This window comes from Watersipora subatra, chromosome 3 (assembly GCF_963576615.1).
Source record: "Watersipora subatra chromosome 3, tzWatSuba1.1, whole genome shotgun sequence".
In the NCBI taxonomy this organism is placed as follows: Eukaryota; Metazoa; Bryozoa; class Gymnolaemata; order Cheilostomatida; family Watersiporidae; genus Watersipora; species Watersipora subatra.
The window spans coordinates 64,046,475-64,069,216 of NC_088710.1; the positions used below are offsets into that span (position 1 = coordinate 64,046,475).

At 35.6% G+C, this 22,742-nt stretch overlaps 2 protein-coding genes across 4 annotated transcripts; one reads left to right on the forward strand and one right to left on the reverse strand.

Moving 5' to 3' along the window:
* Positions 1-542: 542 nt before the first annotated feature.
* Positions 543-4,295, forward strand: LOC137390870 (T-box-containing protein TBX6L-like). Its single transcript, XM_068077186.1, has 5 exons — positions 543-569; positions 1,277-1,433; positions 2,713-2,983; positions 3,640-3,789; positions 3,909-4,295. The coding sequence occupies exons 2-5, from the start codon at positions 1,411-1,413 to the stop codon at positions 4,293-4,295; spliced, it is 831 nt and encodes a 276-aa protein (XP_067933287.1). The 5' UTR covers positions 543-569; positions 1,277-1,410.
* A 428-nt stretch (positions 4,296-4,723) lies between these two features.
* LOC137389699 (ATPase MORC2-like) lies at positions 4,724-22,405 on the reverse strand. 3 transcript variants are annotated; one of them, XM_068075777.1, is made up of 23 exons: positions 22,341-22,405; positions 22,122-22,200; positions 21,923-22,011; positions 21,610-21,678; positions 21,250-21,446; positions 20,959-21,024; positions 20,330-20,535; positions 19,849-20,109; positions 18,992-19,264; positions 18,643-18,797; positions 17,868-18,002; positions 17,523-17,788; positions 17,115-17,233; positions 16,133-16,427; positions 15,815-15,931; positions 11,574-11,660; positions 11,339-11,433; positions 11,159-11,230; positions 9,578-9,629; positions 7,302-7,414; positions 6,024-6,138; positions 5,661-5,861; positions 4,724-5,124 (listed from the first exon to the last, which is right to left on the reverse strand). In XM_068075777.1, exons 2-23 carry the CDS (start codon positions 22,181-22,183, stop codon positions 5,047-5,049), a joined length of 3,123 nt encoding a protein of 1,040 aa, XP_067931878.1. In that variant the 5' UTR covers positions 22,184-22,200; positions 22,341-22,405; the 3' UTR covers positions 4,724-5,046. The 3 variants fall into 3 exon arrangements, with proteins under 3 accessions (XP_067931878.1, XP_067931877.1, XP_067931876.1); XM_068075776.1 differs by lacking the exon at positions 22,341-22,405 and having other exon boundaries at positions 17,124-17,233; positions 22,122-22,243; XM_068075775.1 differs by lacking the exon at positions 22,341-22,405 and having other exon boundaries at positions 22,122-22,243.
* Positions 22,406-22,742: the final 337 nt, after the last annotated feature.

Below are 22,742 nucleotides of genomic sequence, written 5' to 3' on the forward strand. Positions count from 1 at the left end.
GGCACTGATAATAATATATGTATTACGATTATATCTGCTCAGTAGTGATACGAAGTAATAGCAGCGTTGATTTAAACTTCATCCACTTATTAACACCACCATTAGAATTCCACGCCATAGTTTGTATTATGTAAAATTAAGGTCGAACCAATGGATTAGTGTCTAGATTGCCCCTAAATGCCATTATTGTCAGTTGTAACAACAAAATTCATTGAATTTCATGGATTTGCCCAACTCTACGCTCTGATTGGTAGTTTCAAGCTGAGCAAACAATTGATAAACAAATTGTGCAAAACTAATTGGCTGTTTGTCACAATGGCTTACTTTCATGAAGCGGAGATTTCTCAAACAGTTGCAGAGTTGAGACTCTAGTCGAAGATACGTAGGTAAGGCTGTTAATAATATCAAGGCAGTGTGTTGGTAAAATATGGAACCGTGGAAGCCTTATTCCTTCCTCCTGCAACACTTTTACAGAAGACCATCGGCGGCAACCCCAACATTGCCAACCAGTTGCACGTCTTCTTCATTTCCTCCCCAGATACCAAATTATCTTCTATCAGGGCTATCAGGTAAGTTATTGGCAAACCTATGACTTATCTGGCTATGCATCTATGAATCAAACCATAGTATATTCTTTAATTAAATTTAAAGCAAAAATATTTTATCATGGTTATAAATTAATATTATTTTATTAATGGTCATAATAAACAATTATTACTTTTTTGAAACTGAAAGTTTTATACATTTTAAATATATTAGCCATAAGAAAATTTTAACATTAAATGAAAAAATATTAAATATTTGGTATTTTATTTTTAAGTTAATAAGCAAAATTTATATTATCCTGAAGAATGGAAACTAAAATTTCTATAGATTTGTCAATATTCTATAATTATTTTAAGATGCAATGCAAAGTAATATGGTGATGGAATGCTTAATACTGGTATCTAAAAGAGAAGTTTCCAGATCTCTAGTGAAACTATTTTAGTCTCTCAGCTACCAGCCAACATCAATACCGTTTTATAGAGGCTGTCTTATACCTGGACATAGCCATGTATTAACAGCATTTGTCATTGTAATATCTAAAAGGCTAATCATATCACACTTTACACAAAACATGAGAATATGTCAGGTGTTTGGACTACTTGCAAATTAGCATTGAGAGAAAATATCACTCTTTCAAATTGATTTACTTGAATGCGTTTTCACCTGCTTCTATGTCAGTACAGTACAACAAATACAAAGTCAACCTTTTATATTTTTGGGATGTCTGTAGATGCATCCTTGTCCTCACCATATAGCGGCAGCGTGAGCACGGACCTGCTGTCCCTGACAAACAAAGACAGTGCTATTAAAGTCACTCTGGATGAAGAAGACTTGTGGCAAAAATTCCATCAATTGGGAACAGAGATGATCGTGACTCGTTCCGGAAGGTTGGTAAATTCGGTGTCCGTAATTCAAGAATAACTTTTGTCATTGTAGGCCAACGGCAGCCACGCTGCTTCTATGTAATTACCCCTAATCAATTTAAAATAAGTTTTCAAGCTCCATATAAACTCATGATTTAAGCTAATTCCAATTTTAAATATTAATTGATGTATAACATGTTTTTGTTTTATTTATATGTTTTTACCTCTTTGTAGAACAGTCAAAACATTTTTAAATGTTTGAAAAATTCATAAGCCATTCTACTGTAAACTCAAGGAGCACAATGCACTTTACATCATAATAAAGCAACGACAATGCACTAACAATGCTCTCGCCATAGCTAACAGATTCTTTCCATCACATCATCAGAAACTGTACTATTAATATTTTTATTCTAAGTCATATTTAAATACCTTGCTACTATGATCAAAATTGATATAATAAACAGGTACTTATTATTGAACCAAGAATAGAAACAATAATTAATCCATCAAGGTGTAAGAGATCACAAAACTAGAATAAATGCTAGAAAATTTTTTAAAATAATGTCTCCTCTAAAATATTATTTGAATAAAAACCATTGGTTTAAAACAAATTATTAAAAAAATACACTGTCAATTGTCAGAGCACTGCTGAAGTTTGGAACATAAATATAGTGTGAGAAATAGTGAAATATGAAAATTGATAAACAAAAGATACTTTTCAATAAACAATCTGTTGACAACTTTGAGAATTTTACAGTTGTGATCATGACATTGCGAAAATATTATGCAGTCAGTGTGACACGGTTGAGTCCAAACCACTTCAATCACTTAATTTGTAAAATTTGTTGAAATTTATCCTCACCTAGCTTTCGCCCGTTTCAATAGCGATTTGGGTATTAAACACTTGAGACTGATCCACACGCCTTCTACAAAGGCTGACACTATCAGCAGGATTTTAACTCTAAGCTTCAGAAACTGGAAAGAGATGAAAGGACAATATCTTAAATGCCTGCTGTTTTCGCACATCATACAAGGTCGATGATTACAGCTGCACTATCAGCAGCAGAAAAGTAAAAGAATATAGCAAACATGGTGTTTAAATATTCAAGTAGGATTCTCAATGTATTTTAATATTATTTTATACCAAAAAGTAAAGCGCAGAAAAGATCTTTATTTAACTTTATTATCATATATGGGAACCTTGTATGGACATGAAGTCCTATCATACACCCGTGTTACCCTTCACTTGCTCACTAATAGATGATTGTGAGATAATCACAAACTATCATAATATTTGTAGGCGGATGTTTCCAATCCTGAAGGTGAGAATAGAGGGTCTGGAAGCGCATAAGAAATACTGTGTGATGCTGACTATTGTGCCACTAGACGAGGCTAGGTACAAATTCTGCAATGGTCGATGGGCTGTCTCCGGTCGAGCTGAGCCTCATTTTCCTGTCAGATATTTCATGCATCCCGACTCTCCGACGACAGGAAAACACTGGATGGAAGATGGACTTGTATCGTTTCACAGAGTTAAACTGACAAACAATAACAAAGACCAATCCGGAAACGTATGTTTTAAAAGATTTCTGGCATCACTTCACTAAAGCATCAACATACAAGTCTTTTTTCATTAGAAAATAATTTTAGGTAAAAATCGTCATGCAAATATATCCAAGGCTTTGCAATTACTCAAGCCTCTCTCAAGGGCTGTGTGATCGGAGGCACCTGAGGGACAGACATGTCTTTTGTGTAGATTGTATTTACTCCGTAAGACCGCCTGCTCGCTCTTTAACACAGCTGCAGGTAGTTCACTCATATTTAATCTCAGAATTAGCAAACAAAGTAGTGATCTGCTGGAGAAGAAATGGTTGATGTGATTGCGCCGTTAACATGTGTGATAATTACCACCTAGAATAAAGGATGGGCGGGGCTATGTACACATGTAAAACAAGCAAGCATTTGTAAGCTGTGTGGACCAGCTGACTGCTGTTTGCATCATTTTCATTAGCGGTCTAACTTTAATAACAATATACTGTCACAGCAGAACATTCTGATTAAAGCCTGGTAATGGTTTGTCACCTTATATCCGCCCTAACTCGTATACACGCCAGATAAGCTTTCAAACAATCCTTCCCGTCGGGGAAGGACACACGTGGGTGCCAGATATCTCATATAATAAAGCGTTTCACTGTCTTTATCTATATAGGCCTGATTTCTGTTGCAGATGCTGCTCAATTCGATGCACAGGTACATACCAAAAATCCACATTGTCGAGGCAGATGAGGTGCCATACTCCATACAGTTATCCACCTTCCAGACATTTTCCTTTCCAGAGACAGCATTCTTTGCAGTGACAGCTTATCAAAATGAAAATGTTAGTGTCTTATACCAAACATTGGATTATAAGGACGGTGCCAGTTGTTTGTGGCGTATATAAGCTTATTGTTTAGCAGCTCAGCACCTTGTTAATTCTTGACTATTTATGAATTGTAGATAACCCAGCTGAAGATTGATAACAATCCATTCGCGAAGGGATTTCGAGACCGCGAAAAGGTATTTCCACAAAAACGTGGAGCACCATTTCTGGAGCAGCTACGCAAGGCTGCCAGCACAGAAACCGGTGTAGCAACCGCGGAATCAGAAGGTGAATGTTCTCCACAGAAACAAGAAAGACTAAGTTCTAACCAGCTGTCCGTAAACCCGGTCACACTGTACAGCAATACAAGATTCGATCTATGGATGCAGCAACAGCGGCTACAGTTAGCTCAAAAGCAATCTGGTATCACAAACCCTTTCTTCAGTCTCGCGCTCAACAACCTACCGTTGTTAAACCATACTGATCCTCATTTTCCTTTTCTACCCAACTCAACAGGCACATAGAGTCAAAGCTGCAGGTGGTACACCAAAGTGATGTAAAACTGGAACCATCCATCCAATAGTTTTTAGTGTTACATTATATAATCTATTGTCAAGCGCTATTTTCAGAATGAAGTTCTTGTTACCTTGTTACTATTTATGCACGGAATGCCACAATTTTTGAGTACTAATAATGTTATCATAAACTATTATATTGTTTTGTTTCATAAGAAAACAGTTATTTTTATGCTATTTAGAAATATGACAAATCTGGGGTGGGATGAATTAAACCAGCTATTAGCGCAAGTGAGATATATTTTGTCCCTACTGTCTTGTGACAAAAACTTTAAATATTTCTTGATTTTGTATAGTTTTCGTTTCATATACAAAGTAATCAAATATACATCTACTGCAGGTGAGAATGGGCTGGTGAATGACAGAGTGATAAGAACTGAGGCAAATACATAGCTATTATTTATATGCATTCATGCATATCTACAATAATTGAAAACCAATCAATAAGTATTTGTGCCGACAGATTAGAGAGTAGCAAGCAGTTGTCTTCAGACTAAAAATAGAGATGAATGATAGATACCTTTCAAGCGTGTCACAGCTTCAATAGAAGCGCGCAACACCTATTTCAGGCCATCGAAATATATAACATGTATGTACACTTAAAACCTACACAAGCGGAGACAACTGAAGGCTCCAAAATGTAAAATTATGGAGCCAGACTGACTGCCCTTCTAAGCTGTTGACACCTAAACTAATTTCATCAATCTGCTAGGCTCGTAGCAATGTTTTCCAGCAGGCTGACCAACTCTTCATATGTTGTGAATCTTGACTCGGGGCCCTGTAAAAACAAGATAAAAAAGACTAACGCGCTTTTAAAATAGTAACAACCTCTACAAGAAAGCACCTATAAATCGACACAATGAGTCTTATAGAGACACCTTCCCAGATTAAACATAGGCTTGGAATACTTCACGTATAAGCTTTCATCTGTGGTATGCTACGCTAAATGGTGTGTGTAAAGGCTTTATATTCTATTCTTCATTCTACTCTAATCGCGAGTTCATTAAAACATTGGTGTCAAAGAGTTGGTGTGATTATTACACAAAAGTTTAGACAAATAGACTGAGATCCAACTACAGGCACACATATTTACGCTTAACCACTGTTACATCACTTTTATTTTTAAGCCATGAAACATGTGGGTTATATTAGTTCACAAGAAATAATGTAACCCTCATGTTTCTGTTCTTTACAATAGCCTGACCAGTGTGTATCCCATAAACATCTGTATGAAGCTGGTTGTTTTTCTATAGCGAGTCGAGCACTAAGGTGTTAGAGTAATGATGTAAAATAATGAAAAACAAATAAACTTACAGCGCCGATGCAGACAGTTAAAACTCGTGAAAATAGTTCCCTGATTCTCTCAAATCTCTCCGTTTCTCTTTTTTGCCATCTAGTATTTGTAGCTGCCAACTCAGTTACTTGCGCTTGCAGTTCTGTTTCCAGGCGGGTCCTCTCTGATTGCAGGGCATCAATTTCCCTGCGCGACTCATTCAGACTAGCGCCAGCTGCCTCCTACCATCAGATAATAACTTTTAACTAGCCACCATACAGACAGACACAACCAAACCTCTAGACTATCAAAGATAAAAACGCACTGCAAACTGAAATTCAAGAAGCTGTAGTCTCTGTTCAATAGCCTCTTGGTTTGAACCTGAGCGAGTGTGGCCTACTAACCTTCTTAACTTTGCTGGTGTATCTGTTAAGGAGAGCGAGCACATCGAGGTCGGCAAGATTGGAGAGACTCAGAGAGTCAACATCAAGAGATCTGTCTAAACTCTTTACCAGAGATCTGGAAGCAAAAGAACTGCCAGCTTCAAAATATGCGTGAATAAAAGTGTCTCTAATAGGATGTCATATAGAACTTGTTAAATTCCTATTTCTTAATATTAAACTTTATGTTTTAAAGTTCGGTTTTAGCAAAAAAATGTTGATAATGAACTTCTCTAGTAAGCAATTATGTACAAAGCGGCTAATGTATCAAGGGCAGCATTGCATCACTTTTTTGTCGACTCTATATGACAGCCTGAGTAACCCTACCGTTCACACAAACGCCCCGCAGTACTAAATAAATCTTTTTCCCGGCCATAAATAAAGCTCTTTATAATCAGACAGAATGAGAAAATTCTTCATGAAAATGACAAGAAATGAAATGAAGCGGAAGAAGATGAATGATGACGCTTACACCCGGTAGATTGAGAGTCAGCAAGGCATATTAAACCAGCTGCGGCTTATCAAAACACAAGCCGTAGACCAACGGGTGTTTGATAAGCCAGAGACACTGATCATGCGTTGGAATGATTTAAATGATAAAGTGTGTATGTGTACAAGGATTACTGGCGAGTGATCAACGTTCACATACAGGGATCAGAAGTTGTTTGCAATAGGTGCAAGATAGCACAACAAAGGTGTCGCCCAATTTGCTTACATTGTCATCAGACGTGTATTTACTGTAGACTATGTTTAAAAAATAACCTCTAGATTTATGCGATTATGTTGCACCACAAGCTACAAAGTGTTTATGAACCTTTGTTGGCCATGAAGACCTTTAGTATGTAGACTTCAAACATCTAATCAAACTAATTCTGCTTCTTAAATCTTCATATTTGGTAAAAGACAGCCGACTTGAAAGGTCAATTAAAGGTTACAGTTTCTTTAATTCTTGTAGTTAACTTCAATTTCATTAGAGTTGAAAATTGGGAACTAAGTTTTTGCTTAAGTTTAAGCTTTTATGCCCTAAAACGAACACAAAATAATTTATGTAGTTATGAGGCAGCAATAAATGTGACAGCAACTGACAAGTAGCCCTTTGTGGGTTCCAAACACAGTCTCAATTCTCATCAGCTCGGGTTCTTTAATAAATTAAATCCTCAGACACTGAAAAGAAATTCGACTAATCAAAACAGTAAAATGTCTCGCAGAACTCAAGAAACAAAATAGATTTAAAATACGCACGTGAGTTTTTTGTGATGAACGGTGGAGTATTGGCTAGATGGTGTAGAGAATGATTCATCGATGGTGGTTGATGAGGGCTGAGACATTTCTCCTAGATCTTCTTCTTCTTCTGTCTGTAAAAAACATGAGCTAGATATGCACACCACACTTCCATACACTTCATAGATGCAACACTCCCATAGACTTCATAGATGCAACACTCCCATAAATTTCATAAATGCAACACCCCCATAGACTTCATCGATGCAACATTCCCATAGACTGTATAGATGCAACACCCTCATAGACTTCATAGATGCAACACTCCCATAGACTTCATAGATGCACCGCTTCCATAAACTTCATAGATGCAACATTACTTCAACAGTCTACATAAATATCCACTGTATACATATGGCAGATAAGTTAGTGTATTAGTATATTATATTATGCTAGTACAGCCAGAAAAATACAGATGCATGAAACTATCAGTAGCTGGAAACAAAGATAAGCACGTAAACTTACTTACATATAGATATATATAGGCCTACATGTATATGTATTATAATATATATTATAATATATATATTATAATATATATATTATAATATATATATTATAATATATATATTATAATATATATATTATAATATATATATTATAATTATATATAATATAATTATAATTATATATATTATAATATATATTATATAATTATTATATAATTATATATTATAATTATATATATTATAATATATATATTATAATATATATATTATAATATATATATTATAATATATACACATGTATATATATCTATACATGTATATATATCTATACATTGCAGAAAAGCACTTTATTGGGAACGCCTAATGATCTTAGGCGTTCCCAATAAAGTGCTTTTCTGCAACTCACTTAATATATATTATATAAATAATGTATAATACATATCAAGAGAGTATTAATATTAATGCATATATATAATGTATTGTTATATCTAATATATATGTTATACATTATATATATGCACTATACATCATATATAATGTATATATAATGAATATCATATAACATAATATATACATATATTATATATATATAACATAATATTATAAGTATAATATTTTGTTATATATATAACAACTCACTTACAGGTTGACTTGCAAAAAATTCACATTGCAGTTATTTGGTATCAAAAGATTTACCAAGTCTTACTCTGCTGCGTTGTAGGTGCAACATATGTGGAAATGTGATTACAAGCTCTTATAAGCTCAAAAACGAAGTTAATTGCAGCCATCACGAAAACTCCGTAGATTGGAATCCCTTTCCAAAACGGCTCAAATGGGAAGTAGTTGAACACAATGTGCTTCTGTTTACACTTTCACGCAACCTCATTCGTCGAAATACTTTCACAAATATACTTCACGCATTTAATAAAACCATATCTATAGTCCTTACGCGTCTTTTTCATCATCATTGTAATGCTGTCACTTTGAGCACTGATATCTCAAAAGATACCGTAAAAATTCGTTTAATTTTTTAAACTTAGCTTGAAGGAGTGCATATCATCCCCTGATAAACATGACGACCCTGTTGGCCACCTGTGACAGTCAAAAAATGCTGCAGAAATTGTTCGCGCTATTTGGCAGAAAGTATGGGTCACACGATCACATTATGACTAGATGATTAGACCAGGCTGGAACGAAACTGTAAAGTAGCGAGCATTTATATTTGATATGGGCTTTCTGGTAGAACCCAAAGTGCTTGTCATAAAACTAGTGCTACGAGAAGTTTTATATTGAGCTTTTTATTTCACGTGATGACATCACATGTCAAAATAATAACCATAATGTTTGAGCACGTAATTGAAATGTGGATATTCGTCATTGAAATATGGATATTCCACACTACGACGTTTTCTTGATTGCTGCGATTAACTGTTCGATTTTGAGCTTTTAAGAGCTTGTAATCACATTTCCACATATGTTGCACCTACAACGCAGCAGAGTAAGACTTGGTAAATCTTTTGATACCAAATAACTGCAATGTGAACTCTGTTGCAAGTAAACCTTTAATAAACATTAATGCATATTATATATATTGATATATACATTGATATATTATATGTATTGATTCAGGTTGATAAGCCCGTAAAAGGGCTCACGCTAAGTGTAGCAGTATATTTCAAAAAATACCAGATTTTCTAATAGTTACATCTTTTCAAAACCGATTAAAAAAACTGAGAAAAACAACTTCCTGCCATAATAATATGAAGTACTTAACACAATAAGTCTTACCTCTATACGAAGTTCACCTTCTATGTTTTTCTCTGGATTTTTTACTTTCATCCTAAAAATCACCAAAAATCATCCTAAAAACCATTTGAGAGTTAATAGAAATATTCTCTAAACATAAGCAACTCTTGCCTAAGATATGTCATGTGGCTAACCATTTATTTACAAGGATAAAAATGACAACCTCGACAGCATCATGTAACATCTGCCAGCAAGCGCTTTATGCTAGATATCTAACAGCTGTGTTTGGTGTAATCATGTCTAACTGGGTATTTAAACATCAATTAGATGTCCAAACACAAGCACACATATCTATCAGTTGTCATACCATATACAGCTAAAAAATTCATCTACTGTTCCAGCGCGCCACATAAAAATTTTTTTTCAGAGAATATTAGGCGGTTTAAACTGACCCTGAACAGCGACAATTAATTGCAAAACTGACATTGAAAAAAACTAGTTCACCAGAATAAACAGAGAAATCAGCTCCTAATCCTTTTCTCAGCACCCGGAAAGGTTTGCTCTCCATTGTGTAGTTCGAGGTGTCATAGTTTAACATTAATTCGTAACTTGATTAAAATGAATGCACGAGGAGAGGTAATTGCTACTCTAACCTCTAATTATCCCTCATACCATGCAGTAAGGACACTTCAACTTCTGTGACAAGCTGAGCTCACGCCAAACTATTAGATATATTTCAATTAAAATAACTTGTTATCATCAATCATAAGAATATTATTCGATGTCAAAACAGCTTTGATATTATAAACTAATACTACTGTACTAGAGCATATATTAGAAAGCAGGAATGTTGGATGTAGAGAGAATTCTCATACCTTTTTCCCCGCGAGCCTACCCATTTCTCACATGAACTACTGCATGTGCATGCACTGAGTTATGTTCCAGAATTTCTTATGAGAAAACAAAACAAAGTCCTGACTAGAAACCGAAAAAAGATGAATGGTAAAAACTACTACTTTCATGAAGTAAAACAGTCTGATGGACGATTAACATAACGCTAAATCTACCAAATGCAACTCAAAAGGCAATCGATGTGAACATTACCAGCGTGTCAGATTGCCATAATTTTTTACAAAGAAATTACGCCATAAAATTTCTCACAAAGTGGTCTAACAGCTATAATCTCACACACTGCCAAATTATTGTTGTGAAAATCCTAAGAGCTGACACGCTGCCTTTATGCAATTCAGTTAAATGCTATTTGACCAGCGTGTCAGCGCGGCTGAGTGTAATGCTATAACAAGGAGAGTACGTGGCAGGGTGCTAAGCCTCGCTAAGCGTAGCGAATGTGACACATGCTTTTAACTTTCAAGAGAGATTTTCAGATCGGTACATTAATAGCACGAGGGCAATAGAGTTTGCCAATTACACGCTACGCAATGCAGTTCAAGAGGCTCTAGTCTACTCGAGTCCTTTATATTGTTTGTGTTTTTATACATGTGACGCCCTTCTTACAAATCTCTAATACCGAGATTAAAATATCTCTAGATATATGCGATCTATTGAACGACGAATGCCCTTCAAAAGGATAGCCTAGTTTCACAGGCTGTCTGCTGTACTTACGCTAAACTGATCTTGGACTTATATTTTACTAGAACATTGTCTGGACGAATTTCAAGAACCTCAGCATCTTGCCTACAAACGAATCAAATCAACGCTTTAACAGACCACAAAAATATATACAGATATGAGAATCTGTGCAACTATGGAACATGTGAGCGCAACCAACGTAGATTGACTTACCATTTGTTTTGGTATCTGCCTTGCACCTTATTACCTACTTCAAGCTCTCCAGTAGTGAGATCAGCAATAGTAATCACGCGGTACTTTGGAGTCGTCTGACAATGGAAAAAAAATATTGTACCATTTGAAACAAAAATGGGAAGCCTAACGAAACAACTAAGAAATTGCAAAAATCACTTCCTTATGTTCTGCATGCTTCAACACAGCACCTAAAATAAACAAAGTTATACCATACCTTGGGTGTCCACTTAATTTCCGCCTTTTTGGGCGATGTGACAGTGGATCTTGGTGTGGCAGTCTCCACTTTAATTGCTGATATCGACTGTCAAAATATGGTTGCCATGAAAAACTAAATTGTGAAGAAATAAAACCTCCTTAGATACGGAATAGTCTTTTCTCAATTTATTATTTCTGATACTACCCATAGAATAGTTCTTCTATGCACACGAATGTTAACACTACTACTGATAGACAATGAGAGTTTGTTATATCCGTGCTCAACTATTACATACAGTAATCCTTCATTTTCCGTAGTTAATCGGGACCAGCGCTCCCGACGATAAGTGAACATCCACGAAATAGAGACTAATAAAGTCGTATCTAATGAAGCCACATTGTTATTAATTCTAAACTATGTCCTCTTTTTTAGGTTCACTAGATGAGTTTGAGGGTTGAGTGCGTTTAAGAGGCATGATGAAGGGTGTCACAGGTACTTTGCTCATTTAAGAGACATGATGAAGGGTGTCACAGGTACTTTGCTCTTTTACACTTCATGAAATGTCACAAGAAAACAGTCAACTGGGGGCTGCTACCATAATGATGCTCGCCAAGGGATCTGACTGGACCAGAGTATGAGATAGATTAATCTATTTTAGTTTTTTATTTTTATTGATTTTCGCTGATCTTTGATTTTTTTAATGAAATATTAGTACCCTTCCAGATAGGTGAAGTAGCGAGGATCATTGTATGGCATGATAAATATACCATGACTAGTTAGCAGAATGACAGTCGTATGCCACCCAGCTAATATATAGAATTTAGAACTCCCGCCAGTCGACCTTGAATAGACTCTACCATACCGGTATGCTCACACTAGAAGTATTTCATAAAGCGTACTGTAAACAGACTTGTGACCCTCATGATTGTCTGTTATCTTTCCTTACTTCAACTTTACATTGATGCTTCACTCTATGCATTATCCTATTCAGTTTTTCCCTCGTTATTGCTCATCGGAGTTGCCCCAAAATACCATTTTCATTGCTTGTTTGTTCTTATAACCTTATTGCCTTATATGCAGGCCCAAGGTTGAGGAACTCCATAACCTTTTCAAAACCACCCTTACAACTTAGTAAAGACTGTTTTTTGGTACTTGGCATGCTGTGCGTAAGGTAAGACAACTTCAACTGAGAGTATAAATTATGTATAACACAAAAATAGTCCTGCCACTTCACTTTTTTATCACTTCATCTGCATGTTTAGTTATTTAGTATGATTCTACGAATTGCCCGCTTTCACACAACTGTGAATTTATCATAAAGCATGTTTACCAAACAACACTTGCATTCACCTAATACCTATGGCAATAGGATGCAATACTACTTGATACATGTGGTACAGTGCACCCTTGGGTTATGACATCCCTGTTTTACGGTTTTTTCGCCTTATAATGTGGAACACAATGTTTTTTCATCATATCTATACGGCATTATTTTCGCCATACCTCTATATGGCATTTTTATTGCTATACGACATCAACAAAAATGTTTCTCACAATTCAAATTTGGCAGTCGGTGTGCTGCATACATCGGAATAATGGCGATGCCGATATGCTGAATCCCCTTCCACAATGTCTGAAAGAGATACAATGCTCGCACTCTTTCAGTTCAGGATTCTTTGTGTTTCTCAAATGCTTAATATTGCGTGAGTGAACGAAGACGAAAATTTATTGTGCATTTTAGTGTTTAATATAACAATTACTATAAACTTTAATTCATTATACGTATATAACTATAGAATTACATAGGCCTATATAACTTTACTTCATTAGCCATGGGTCCTACGATTGATAACGATGTTAAAGGTAGAAGTATGAATCATAATCATAAGCAGATCATAACCACTAATAAAACATAAGTTACTGTGGGTAACTATAATTATTATGGTGAATATACTATTTTGTTACTAATTTTTAATATGTACAGCACATACATGTATATAAAATTTTGATGTTTTTACCAGGAGTGTTTACATTTGATATTTAATACGGGTTTTTCTATTCCTCTGTATGACATTTTCGCCTTTTATGATGCCAACACCGGAACAAATTAATGTCGTATGGCGGGGGTCTACAGTACAAAGATATAATACTACTTTATACATGTGATACTAAAATGCTGTCAAGCCTCTCTGAGACCACCGTTAGCCACTACGCGGGTCTCAAAGGCAAAAATTCCATACAACAATGTACATATCGAAGTAATGTTACATTTTATTGCAGAGCACAACAGGTGAATTACGTACTTGCTACTTTGTTAGCGTAAGTACTGAATAACAACAGTTATAACACGATTTTCCACCATAATACCTTGTTTTGTGTGGTTTTTCATAGTATGGTAACGGACTAATTTGTATTTAGTCTTTTATATAGAAAATAGTGCCTTGAGACACGAGTAAATTGATGTACGAGCTCACTCCCAGAATGCTATGACTGTAATTGATATGGTACTAAAATATAATACTACATTGGAGCCCCACCATACAATATTAATCCGTTCCAATGTTGGCAGCGCAAGGCGAAAATACCGTATAGAGGGGTATAGAAACACATAGTAATTATCAAATGAAAACATCCCCTGGTAACAAAACATCCAAATTTTATATACATACTGTACGTATTAAAAACTAATAACCAAATAGTATATTAATCATAGTAACTATAGCTACCTACAGTAACTTTAGCGTGTTGAGTGCATTTAGTAGTTATAATCTGCTTATGATTATGGTTATGATTTGTACTTCTTTCTTTATCACTATGCCATAATCAATCTTAGGACTCCTGGTTAACCAATTAAAGTTATATATGTAGTTATTTACGTATAATAAATTAAAGTTGGTAATAAATATAGCTTTCAGGCGTTGCGAGAGGGATTTTGGAAAATTGCATATTTTTATCTTTGTTATTCCGATGTATTCAGCACATCGACCACCAAATTCGAATTTTGAAAGATAATTTGGTTGATGCCGTATGGCAAAAAAAACACCATGTTCCACATCGTAAGCTAAAAACACCATGTTCCACATCGTAAGCTAAAAACACCATGTTCCACATCGTAAGCTAAAAACACCATGTTCCACATCGTAAGCTAAAAACACCATGTTCCACATCGTAAGCTAAAAACACCATGTTCCACATCGTAAGCTAAAAACACCATGTTCCACATCGTAAGCTAAAAACACCATGTTCCACATCGTAAGCTAAAAACACCATGTTCCACATCGTAAGCTAAAAACACCATGTTCCACATCGTAAGCTAAAAACAACTGTAAAATAGGGACGTCCTAACCTGGGGTGCAGTGCACTTAATTTATGCAAAATTGAGATATTATACAACTGCACTTTGCATACAACATTAAGATATAACTTCTGTGCATGACCATGCACTGCAATATTACTTGCTACATGTTACAAGAGCATGCAACTACAAATAGCCCAACATTGATATTTACTACAAAACCAGATTCGTAAAATTTGCAAAATGCTAATATAAACAAAAATGGATTTATTAATTAACAATGCAAAAAAAATTGCATAATAACATCAACATTTGGTATACAATCAAGGTTTGTGAGATTATGAAAACCGTTTTATAAAAATAATGGCTTTCAATGTCATTTAAATGTGCTGAACTAGTAACAAAATAGTACACTCTAATAGTGCACAATGATGATTTTAATCTCCAATGACTTACACTGTAATAATGTACAATGATTATTGTAATCTACAATGACTTACACTGTAATAATGTACAATGATTACTGTAACCTACAATGACTTACACTGTAATAATTTGCAAGGTTTATTGTATCATATGATGATTTACAAACATTGACATAACTCCGAATTGTTTAATGTAATTGTACGGTAAGATTATATATATTTTTAATCCAAGTATATTTAACCGTTACAAATCTTAAACTTTTAAATATAATTTTCCAAGGAAATGATTTCTTCAATGCCAGGATGAGTAGGCTTCTATAGTTTAAGTAGTCAACACTGTATCATTTAGTTCCAGCGAAGATCACCCATACTTAACACGTATTTATGCTGTAGGGTATCTTTACAAACTCTCTAGCTTAAACCAATCAATAAAACAAGCACAATCATGCGTCACAATGTTATTAATGTCTCATATGTTACTCTTTTCAAACTGATATAATCGAGCTCTTTAGCTTCAAAAGGCCAGATAGTCAACTCACCATGTTCCCATTCACAACGCTGGACTGTTTAGGAGAAGGTTTCGATGAGTCCGTGCTCGTGTCCATTGACTCTGGTAAGCCACTAGGTTCAGGTGGCTCGCTAGTCACTGCCCCGATCTGTCAATATAGCTAGTTTGTTGTCTTTGTATTTCAATCATAAAAGTACTACACCCTAAACACTAAAAGCCAACCATTTGTCATTACTCTATCGACAATAACTAGACCTGTAGCGCAGCGATCTTAGCTGTGACACAGCAATTCATAAATTGACTAGTCGAGCTGAGGAATACAAGCAACAACTCTGATCCTCCTACTCACATTGTTATGAGAGGACCGGCTGGCTCGTGTTGGTGTGGTCATGGATGGCGTTGATGGTTCTTGCTTTTTGACAGTGCGGGCAGGACTGGAACGCCTGGTGACGCGCATAGGAGGTAGTTCAGGAGAAGCCTCTTTAACTTGACCGGGAAGCGTAGACACAGCTGTCTTGTTGTTGACAGAAGGTGGTGAACTTAGTTTACTGCTGGAATTTGATGCAGACGTGCTGCTGATTCTTGAGCTGGAGGCACGGGCTGCAGTAACCGCAGTTGGAGGCCTGCGAATTGGTGAGGCAGCCCTACAATACATGACAGTTGATCTTTAATGCCCACTCATAATTTTTGCTGAGGTCAACAGTAAACATAACACCTAGCGTGTAACATAAACCCTAGCATGTTCGGCTGTTTTTTATCAACCCTGCAACAGCAAAGAGAATTGCCGGCTTTTATAAATCCTGTCTAGTAACTTTGATAGCAACGACTTCAAGTCCTAAACAGAAATTGATAACTCTCATGTGTGTACCCAACATGCGCCGGTTGACCTCTAGCACCCTAATGACATAACACATCTACTGAGCAAATACACAAATATTCAGAATTTGCAGATAAAACCGCTAAAATAGCTATCATAGGGTCTTATTTAAACAGCTTGCAGCTTGAAGGAATCATCTGGTAAATCATGGTGAAACCGCACTGGCATGCAAATAATTCTAACGAGGCAGATTATCTACTTGAAACAGAACAAAAAGTGCTCCCTAGGAGACCTTAAAATAGATAAACAAGTTCATGTACTTACCCTAAGCAGATGGGCTACAAACAACTCAGACATTTACCATTTGCTGATACGCTCCTATCGACCGACTACATTTGAGCAAACAGCTGCAGCCAGCAAGGCGCACATGATAATGACATCTACGGCAGGTTGTACAAGGTGAAAAACGAGCAACACGTCACATGACAGATATAAACATACAAAGAATTGTTACATTATCCACCTGGGAGGTGTTGGCTTAGATTTCACTGGTACCGAATCCTTCACAACTGATGGCTTGCTCTTCTTCTGAGCTGATGCTTTGGCAGCCTCCTCCGCAGCTTTTCTCTTTCGCTAACCAACCAAATCAACATACGACCAATATGAGTTTAATGACAATTGCTGAAAACACGTTGACGAGCCTTTCTGGGCTCTTTGCTTGATATTGCAATCGGAAAAATGCAACAGGTTCCAGCTGATGGCACCTTTTATGTATTTGGAATTTTTAATATTGTGCTCCTACCTTTTTGACTTCTGAATCAAAAACTAACATAAAATTAAAATACAATTAAAACGATACAATTGAAATCTGCTAAACATAATTCCTCCATCATCCTCCATCAAACATCATAACAGCACCAACCTCTTCAAGCCGTATTTGTTCCTGCTGGGCAGCTGACATCTTCTTGGATGGAGCGTCTCTCTTAGCTGGCGGCGTAGCAGCTACATCGGGTGGTTTCAACAAAGATTTGTGTTTAAGCGCGGAGCTGTCTATCTTTGGCAGCTGCTCAGGTTTGCTGCAGCTATTGGAGGCTGGGTCAAGTGAGTTTAGACATTGCCAATTGTCTGGGAAATCTTTGTAAAGATAGTTCTTGTGATACGGAATTACTCTCCATTTGAGACATTTATCTACAGAATATCCATGAATAGAAACAAATGTTCCAAATAAAAGCAAAGAAGACTAGCTCACAGGAAAGACGAGACTAACCGCACTGCTGCAGATGTTTCACCATCCTTGCTCTGCGTATCTTAAACTTTTCGTCCTCGCTAGGAGGCTTTCTCCAGTCATTAGTGTAACCTAATTCAGCCCAGAGGTTGAGGAGACCACGCTTAGCCCATTCACCTAGATAAGTTACATACGATACATAAGTGAAGCATCGATTATCAACATAGAATATGGCTATGATGGATAACAAACGCCGTTGTCTTCTGCGTGTTTCTAAGCTGCTAGGATGAGATATGCACCTTCAAAAAGCTTAAAGGTTCAAATTCAGCAACCGATATGTAAAGCCATATGCTACATTAAAGTGGAGTTGTTTGCTATTAGTAAATATTAGGATGAAGAATAAAGTCAATTCTGCAAGTATATGATATAAAAGATGATGCGACAAGAAGAACTTTAATATGACAGCCACGTAGTATACAGCTTTTAGTCATTCAAACCTAACAAAATAACTTTGGACAGTTTTCATCTAAAACAAAAAAAATTTCATGTTTTTAAAATAAATTTTTTACACAGGTAACTCTATGAATAGCTCTATGAATAATGCATTTGGCAGAGCTAATTGTTAGTATAGATGAGCCAACTTGAACGAATTATAGGAAGATGATAATGCATCCAACCTTGCCGAGAAATACAGAAACAAGGATGCAGACCTTGGCAATTGGTAAGGAGTAAAATATTATCTCTTTGAAACAGAAGCTTTAGAATAGCTATATTATTACATAAGGAATAAACAACACAATAAATATATATGACTGACCCATGACCACTTCCTCCCAATACTGCTGCATAGCCTGATCCACAGTCTTCCTCAGCTTTTTGTACTCAGCGTGATCATTGAAATCTTGTTTGTTGTGAGTCGGCAATAAGCTGCTCTTTGGTACACTCACCACTCCAATGATTCCACGGTATGTGCTGTAAAGTGCAACACAACTCGCTCTCACTGCTCTCATGTGATAGCCATTTTGTCAGGCTCGACCGTAAAAACCACTCAGCTAGTCTGAAGCACACGTTAATTCTGGCAATACAAGCGAAGAAGGGTCAGTCAAGCTAACCATATATTAACCATACAAATATAAAAAATATTAGAAAAGATTTAATGATCTTACATCTCCTCCTTAGACTGTAGTGTTCCTTCCTTCACATACATTTTGATGAGACGGTCAGCGTTGTAAAAAAAAAGGCCATCGTGATAACGCTCATTGGCATTTAGTCCAAAGTAAAATTCCAACTGTTCACTTTTCTTAGACTGCTTTTTCCGAAGTTCCATTATGCCCTTTTTCTCTGAAAGCTGCTGACTAAGCTCCGCCTCCACATTTTGCAACTTCCTTAACTGAATCATGTGGCTCTTATTAGCGATGCTGGTTGACTTGCTCAACTGGCTGGTTTGACAAATAACATAAGATGAAATGAATAGCTAAAAATATGGCTTCCTGTCTCAAAACTAAATACTACAAACCAATAGAACCAAAGACAAAATAACTTGTGAGCTGCTTCAAAAACACTTAAAAATTCTTAAATGTAATGGCAGCCGTGTATGATAAAATACTTATAAAAACAATCTTATGTGAATCAAACAATTGCAACTGTTATGAGAAACAACACCTTGATGACTTTGTACGGCTTCCATGGATTTGCATCGAATTTAGCGTACATAATTCTAGCGTACATCTAGTCATAGTTTGCCGCAAAACTTTAGTTGAATGTTTAATGGTTTCCTGCAAATGCGTGAATGTCGCATAAAACCTATTTGTGATCTTTGCATACTATTTTAACATGGAAAGGAAAGCTTTTCATAAAAAAGTCCCTATTTCCATCACTCATACATAACATATGATTCCCTTCTCTGAATTGCAATATCAGAATCATTTATATTGCAGAAGAGTCAAGAAGTATCTAGTTGAATAGAACATGCAAAACCACCTACTGAGAAATTGATAACTAAATGTTGACTTTTGCAAATCACCTGATTTGTGATTGTACTTCAATCAGCTTCCTTTTGGCCACATCAATCTGTTTTTTCGCCTCATTGACTTGCTTTTCACTCTGATTTTTAAAACTCTTGTAATTGACGAGGATTCGCTTTGGAAGGTAAAGAGAGAAGGCGAGAAGACGAGTTCTCACACGCCTGTTTTGCAGTATGATCTTCATGCGAGGTGATTTGTACAGAATTGAACAGTAAGCTCTAAACGATCTTCTCTCAATCACATCTGACATGTCATTTTCTCTACAATCCACGTAAAAACTTAACAATTTCGTACATAATTGTCCGAACTGCATAAAACTCGAGAAAATCATCTCCACAAACCCGAATGGGTTCATGTTGAGCATTGCTCTAGAAACTAATCATGAAAAAAATATTGTGCAAATATACAAATTTAATTCTGAACCAATTATTTCTAAGCAATGCTAAAAAGTTCTGATAGCTAGAATAAATAAAAAATTACACGTCGCTTTCCATGTTGATAGACGCTTTCATGTCGAGAGGGTCAGATTTAAAGTCCAGTTCTAGCTCTCCATTGGGAGTTGTACTTAGATTATAAACAATGATGATGGTGCCTGATGCCTCCTTGATAGAGTTGAACTGTTTAAAAAGAGCCTGTTCCGTCTTAAATGGCGAGTACTTTGTGATTAGTTGAACTTCCGTTGAGTGCTGAAAAATTATGACATGCTGTTAACCATATGTTATAATGTTAACTATATGTTATTATATTAACTATAGACAATTAAAACAACCAAACTTGCACACCATGCGCTACCGTTAAAGGAGAGAAAGTTTCCTAGATAGTCAATCAACAAATACAGGGTTTGTTACATAAAATGATGCTCTCATTTTGTAACAAAAACAGGTGAGCAATGCTTTGAAAAAAATTTTCGCATTTCAGTTAGCAACTCTATTAACTGTTAAGGTGACAGCAAGTCTTTTGTATCAAAATGTATCTACATCAGTGTTCTCCCACAATAATATAGTTAAATTGTGTAAATTTATTGCTAAAGCACTGTCATCTCAAAACCTTCTGTTCACAATAAACTCATAAGTCAAAATAACTGATACACAAACAATAGTTTATTTTACCTTCTTCTTGTCAGTGCCTACCATAGTCTTGGTACTCGCATGAAAGGCTGGCACTGGCACTTTGATCTAAAAATTCATACAGACCGGTTAGACAATTGAAATATAGCAAAATGTTAGTACCTCAAAGACGCATACATTTTCATACCATTGTAAAGGAACTTAGATATCATGGAATCTCTGTGCATGAAACCAAAGACACCAAATTCTTTTAATTTTTTACAAGATTGAAAAATTATATAATTATAGCTACTGGTCCAAGCAAATCGTCCAAACATGCGTGACGAATTATACCTGTGTAACATTCTCGGCCTGATAGAAAGTTCTGCTAATCATGAGACAGGTGCAGACATCATCCTTTTTTGTGAACAGTATCATATCTTTGCCCAGTCTCATAGAGCCTGACTTAAGACCATTGCCATACATGCCAATAGGCTCTTCCTGCACAGTCTTCTGACTTGAGCCAAATATGAGCACATTCTCAGCTTCCTCTGTTGATGATAAGTATCATAACTTTCATTACCTTATCTTCATCAACACCCATAGTTGTTTGAAAAATATATTCACAAGGAATATTAAAATAGTTTGCTCAAAAGTATAAACAGATCTAAGAGATCAGTGAAATCTTTTGACAAATTCTAGATTACATCCCACCTTTTGACATGCCACATCCATCATCCTTAAAGCAGAGTAATGGATTGCAGCTTTTTTCTTCTCCTTCCACTAGAAGACAGAAGTGACTAAGTTGAACAGTCTCTAACAGAGTATTAATAACTTACTTTTAAATGCATTCAACTGTCATTTTACCTCATGTTTACCCAATTTAAGGATAAAATAGAAGCATCAGCGCAACTTGAAAAAAAATACATCATGCGCAATTGACTAAATGTCAGCGCCAATCATGGTACATTCCACTATAATATAACCAAACATAACATCAAAATAGCTAACAAATAGTTTAACTTACTGGTGTATATTTCAAGTTTAGTTGACTTCGCATCTCTGGCATTATCAACTAACTCGGCCATGGCTCCAAAAATAAAACTATGTGTTGTACTATAAGAGAAAACAATGATAATAATGTAGATTAACTAAAGAAGCTTAATATCATATTTGAAAGCTAGTTGCTAGAAGAGCAAGGTATGAATTTAGAGTATAACACTTACGCATTTGTCATAAGATACTCAGTATCCAAGGAGGCAGTATTTAAATTGTTATACTCATCCATGATTGTCTTCGTCTCTTCTAAAAATAATTCAATTTTTTTGACCATAATTAAAAAGATGGTAAAGCCAACATACTGCTTTTCGATAAACAATAAGCTTTCGTTACCTGAATGGAACCACACTAATACAAACGTAGGGCGAAACGTCTAATATAGCCACCTGACAGCAAACACTGTTGAATTGCTTCAAAAACACCGCATAGCAATACAAATCCCACCAATGCCCTAGCCTACAAAATAAAATATTTACAAAGAACTATCGAATGATAAATCTTACAATATGACAACAATTCAAATTCCAGTTAGTTTGAAGTTTTGCGAAGTTTCTCTATGTGAATAAATGTTTCTAAATATAAACCTCAAAATAAAACGATGCTAATGATTAACGCAACAAAAGTTATAGACAGCTTTTTTTATTAAAAAAATACCCAAATAATCTAATACAAGTTGTAAAAAAGTATTCATTTGCAAGCCTGTTAGCTTTAATACAATCATGTAATGTTTTTAATCGTATATGAACATAAAGCTAGTAATTAATAAGATTAGAAAACCGTAACAACTT